At 41.5% G+C, this 5,459-nt stretch overlaps 2 protein-coding genes across 3 annotated transcripts in view; one reads left to right on the top strand and one right to left on the bottom strand.

The window, feature by feature from the left end:
- Positions 1–3,386, bottom strand: part of gatb (glutamyl-tRNA(Gln) amidotransferase, subunit B) — a 15,229-nt gene extending 11,843 nt beyond the window's left edge. For both annotated transcript variants that reach the window (XR_007143624.1, XM_027157893.2), the window contains exons 1-4: positions 3,209–3,386; positions 1,466–1,616; positions 593–706; positions 110–308 (exon numbers count right to left, since the gene is read on the bottom strand). Coding sequence is in view for 1 of the 2 variants with exons in the window: in XM_027157893.2 (XP_027013694.1) it covers positions 110–308; positions 593–706; positions 1,466–1,616; positions 3,209–3,363 (619 nt within the window). In the remaining variant the exon portion in view is untranslated. The remainder of the gene's footprint in view (positions 1–109; positions 309–592; positions 707–1,465; positions 1,617–3,208) is intronic.
- Positions 3,387–3,583: 197 nt separating this feature from the next.
- dctpp1 (dCTP pyrophosphatase 1) lies at positions 3,584–5,229 on the top strand. Its single transcript, XM_027157942.2, has one exon. It carries the CDS (start codon positions 3,711–3,713, stop codon positions 4,191–4,193), a length of 483 nt encoding a protein of 160 aa, XP_027013743.2. The 5' UTR covers positions 3,584–3,710; the 3' UTR covers positions 4,194–5,229.
- Positions 5,230–5,459: the final 230 nt, after the last annotated feature.

The following is a 5,459-nucleotide window of genomic DNA, read 5'->3' as shown; positions in this document are numbered from 1 at the left end:
GAGAGAGACAGAGTGAGTGAGAGAGAGTGAGTGAGTGAGTAAAAGAGAGAGAGAGAGAGAGATTACGCTTCATGCAGCAGTGATGTAAGTGATGATGTAAGCATCATACCAGCACGGTTCAGGTCAATAAGTGTTTGGCTCCTCTGGTCGTCATGGAGACTTTTGCCGCTGTCCTGCTCCAGCTGGATCTGTCTCACTCTCACACTCTTCATCATCACCTCACTTCTCTTCTTCCCACCTAAATAACTGTAGCTTAGAGATCCGTTCACCGCGATGGGCACTCGCTGCTGAGTGATCTGATAACCTGCCTAAGCACGTCTCACACACACACACACACACACACACACACACACACACACACACACACACACACACACACACACACACACACACACTTTCTTCAGATTAATGCCACCTCTGAACTCTGAATGTCTTGTTAATTTCTGTAAAAATGACTAACGTGAGTGTAGGCAAGATGAGTGAATGGAAGATGGATGGAGGGAAAGGGAAAGCTAGCAGAATAAAGTACAGTCCGTCACTATGGCAACAGAGCCAATTAAGTCACAACAAGCCAGAGTCTAAACACACTCACCGGAAGATCGGCGTAAAAGTAGTGCTTTCTGTCGAAAAGAGACTTTGTGTTGATTTTGCATTTGAGGGCGAGACCGGTCATTACAGCTGCCTCTACACACCTCCTGTTCAGAACCTGAACACACACACACACACACACACACACACACGTAACACCTACCCCTCTTTATCTAATTACAGCAGCAGACAGGACTAATGAACGTGACAATAACAGCAACTTTAGATGAAACCAGAGTAATTATCTTAGCTATACATACTCACCACTAGATATGTCTAACATGCATCTCATTACATATTCATGAGCTCACTCACTAACTACATGTCTAACATGCATACCTCATTATATATTCATGAGCTCACTCACTAACTACATGTCTAACATGCATACCTCATTACATATTCATGAGCTCACTCACTAACTACATGTCTAACATGCATACCTCATTACATATTCATGAGCTCACTCACTAACTACATGTCTAACATTCATCTCATTACATATTCATGAGCTCACTCACTAACTACATGTCTAACATGCATACCTCATTACATATTCATGAGCTCACTCACTAACTACATGTCTAACATGCATACCTCATTACATATTCATGAGCTCACTCACTAACTACATGTCTAACATTCATCTCATTACATATTCATGAGCTCACTCAGTAAACATATGTATAACATTCATATCTCATTACATATTCATGAGCTCACTCACTAACTACATGTCTAACATGCATACCTCATTACATATTCATGAGCTCACTCACTAACTACATGTCTAACATTCATCTCATTACATATTCATGAGCTCACTCAGTAAACATATGTATAACATGCATATCTCATTACATATTCATGAGCTCACCGGAAGCGTTCCTGGAAGCGAGGCATCGAAGAAGGACACATGTGAATTGGGTGGAGCTGAGAATCCAACACGTGAGCTCGAGAACAGCTTTGATGTTGCCTGAATCTGCGCGTGGACCTCCAAGGCAACCACACCCACCATCTGAGGAGTGCTTTCAACATCCAGATGTGCAATCAAATACCAGAAAATACAATGATTTGTTAACAGTAAATGTTATCAGGGATTCCTGTTTCCATGCTAGAGGCTAATGTGCTTTAATTAGTGATTATTTAAGTGTGGAAAGGAATAAAACAATTGCTTTTTAATGGGAAATAAGATTTGAATACATGATTACTGTAACATTAATATTTTATCAAATCCTTCATTTACCAGTTTAGTGAGAAGCGTCGTGTTGCTCCAAAATAATAATAAACACCAGGAGAAGCTTGAATTATATTCAGGGTGTGAATTTGCATATTCATGCGAAAAAGCAGCAATAACAAAAGCAGCATTGTTCACAATCTCTCAATTTTTTTTTTTTTTGAAGAAACCAAATTTAGATCCTAATGAACTATTAAATTACCTTTTGTTTAAGTCTAAAATTCGAGAAAAGGTTGTGTCTGTTCAACTGAGCTCCTTCTTACAGGAGAACAAAATGTTTGAAGAGTTTCAGTCTGTTTTCAGGTCGCATCAAAGCACAGAAACACCACTTGTTAAAGTTACAAACGACTTGTTCTTAGCTTCGGACCAAGACTGTATGTCACTATTAGTTCTACTTGACCTTAGTGCTGCACTATACTATAGATCACAACATTTTCCTAGATCGCTTACAAAATTACAGATATTTCTGTTGTTACATAAAGCTGGTGAGCCTCTTCTCAATGTTATTAACTCCTCGCTATCTTTAGGTCACGTCCCTAAATCCTTCAAGCTGGAAGTTATTTATTCATTCATTTATTCATTCATTCATTTTCTACCGCTTATCCGAACTACTCGGGTCACGGGGAGCCTGTGCCTATCTCAGGTGTCATCGGGCATCAAGGCAGGATACACACTGGACGGAGTGCCAACCCATCACAGGGCACACACACACTCTCATTCACTCACGCACGCACTCACACACTACAGACAATTTTCCAGAGATGCCAATCAACCTACCATGCATGTCTTTGGACCTGGGGAGGAAACCGGAGTACCCGGAGGAAACCCCCGAGGCACGGGGAGAACATGCAAACTCCACACACACAAGGCGGAGGCGGGAATCGAACACCAACCCTGGAGGTGTGAGGCGAACGTGCTAACCACTAAGCCACCGTGTCCTAATCCCCTCATTAAGAAACCTAATTTAGATCCTAATAAACTATCAAATCACAGACCTATTACAAACCTTATGTTTCTGTCTAAAATACTAGAAAAAGTTGTGTCTATTGTGACTGAGCTCCTTCTTACAGGAGAACAATATGTTTAAAGAGTTTCAGTCTGTTTTCAGACCTCATCATAGCACAGAAACTACACTTTCTTGTAGAATATATATTATTATTTATTTATTACTGGGTTTAGTCCTTTATACACATCCCTAGGAATGATCTGTTCTTAGAAAAACAATAAGGTCTATGAATAGAACCGTGTGGTTTGCCTCGTGGGTGTTTATAAAGAACTCTGGAATTGTTTCTGTATAAACTGGACTTGCAAATGTCATCATCTTCATCATCATCATCATCAAACAAACCTAGCTACTGTGCTAACTGTACTAAAAACTCTCACCTTTTACTCTGTAATTTGGGTTGAAGCTGAGATTTAGACCTAGACGTCCACATCCTTCTAACAAACACACCACCGCACAGATGTACATTATACATCCTTTTAAACTGAACACATTTGTGCAGCACAGCGTTGTTTCCCCAACAGGACGCCGCCATGTTTGTGTTGTGAGACCCGGTGATGTGGGAAATGTAGTTTTTATTAAAAAGAATAAAAAACTACACTTATCATCCGGATAAACGTCAACCTAAAGACATATATATTTATTTTACATTATTTGTGTATTGTTTAGGAATTAAACACGCAAAAATATATATATATGCAAAAAAAAAACAAAAAAAAAACAATAAAAATACAACCATGTTCCGGCGCTTGATGTGTCGTCATTTCCGTTTGGTGTATCCGTGGCGGGAGATTCACACGTGTGCCTGTTTACGTTTTTAGATTTCACACGTTTTAGTTTGTTTTAGTGATATTATTAATAATAATAATAATAATAAGGACGATGGAAAGTAAACAGAACGGTTCTGTTCTTGGGAGTGAGACTGAAAACAAGACAAACAGCTTGGCACATGTGAAGCAGAATCACGTGCATGAGAAAGCAGAGGAGAGCTTCAGCTTCACCCCACAGCCCAGTCTGGAGGACATACGCAGGATGCAGGCCGAGTTCACAGACGAAAGAGACTGGAATAAGTTCCACCAGCCTCGTAACCTGCTGCTCGCCCTGGTTGGGGAGGTAGGAGAGGTGTCTGAGCTGTTCCAGTGGCGTGGAGAGGTGAAGGAAGGGCTACCTGGGTGGACTGAGGCTGAGAGAGAGAACCTGGCTCAGGAGCTCAGCGACGTGCTCATTTACTTAGTGGAGCTGGCTGAGAAGTGTCGTGTGGACCTGCCACAAGCCGTACTGCGTAAGATGGCCCTCAACAGGCTCAAATACCCGGCCAGCAAAGTACACGGGTCTGCCAAGAAGTACACCGAGTATCAGGACTAAATCCATAGTACGCAGGATCCCAGTCCTGGTCATAAAGACATCACTTCAGAAAGATGACCAGGATGTGTTTGTTTAAGGGTTAAAAGTACATCAGCCTGAGCAATTGTTTGAGTGGCTCTCTCTCTAATTTTATTATTCAGCACACAGGACCAGTACTGAGCCGTCCTAACGTCCATCTCTAAACCCAGGACCAGTTCTGAGCCGTCCTAACGTCCATCTCTAAACCCAGGACCAGTACTGAGCCGTCCTAACGTCCATCTCTAAACCCAGGACCAGTTCTGAGCCGTCCTAACGTCCATCTCTAAACCCAGGACCAGTACTGAGCCGTCCTAACGTCCATCTCTAAACCCAGGACCAGTACTGAGCCGTCCTAACGTCCATCTCTAAACCCAGGACCAGTACTGAGCCGTCCTAACGTCCATCTCTAAACCCAGGACCAGTACTGAGCCGTCCTAACGTCCATCTCTAAACCCAAGACCAGTACTGAGCCGTCCTAACGTCCATCTCTAAACCCAGGACCAGTACTGAGCCGTCCTAACGTCCATCTCTAAACCCAGGACCAGTACTGAGCCGTCCTAACGTCCATCTCTAAACCCAGAAAAAGTACTGAAACTTTTTAACGTCCATCTCTAAACCCAGGACCAGTACTGAACCACTGCAGCCAGCATCGTCGATGATGGGATTGATGACATCACTCTAGACACCATTAGATCGGATTTAAAATGATTAGTTAGATTGGATTAATTGCTCAAATAGTTCATGTTTTAATCCGTTTCAAGATAAGTGTCTGTGATTTTGGTTAATACTAGTATTAGTTAAGACTCTTGGTTAATCAGTCAGTTTTCTTTGTCATGCTGTTATTCTTAATCTTTAATGTTCTTACTTTTATTTACATTTTATCCTGGAAACAGACTGTGGGATTTTATTACAAACAAAGAATGCTGTGTAAATTGACTCAGACACAAAGGTGTATGTTCTGTTTAAAGTGCTGCTTACACACACTAGTCTTTTAGAGTAAATGCAGTGTTTCACTCGACTCCCTGTGTCATGTTTTTGAGCTGATTTTTTCCTCATGATCGCTACCTCGCTGATGTCGGAAACCTGCTTCTCAAGTGATGCTTTAACCATCGCCTTCATCTATAGCAGTTAGATTCGGACCTCCTCAGGGAGAGATTTCAAAGTGATTCATTTTTGAGGAGTTGAAAGATAGATTCATATTTACTCTTTGTTTGTTTTTTATTTGAGTTTATTTGACATTGTCATGTC

This window comes from Tachysurus fulvidraco, chromosome 7, assembly GCF_022655615.1.
Source record: "Tachysurus fulvidraco isolate hzauxx_2018 chromosome 7, HZAU_PFXX_2.0, whole genome shotgun sequence".
Classification (NCBI taxonomy): Eukaryota; Metazoa; Chordata; class Actinopteri; order Siluriformes; family Bagridae; genus Tachysurus; species Tachysurus fulvidraco.
Note: the sequence above shows the minus strand (reverse complement) of the source record. Positions and strands in the feature narration are given on the sequence as shown.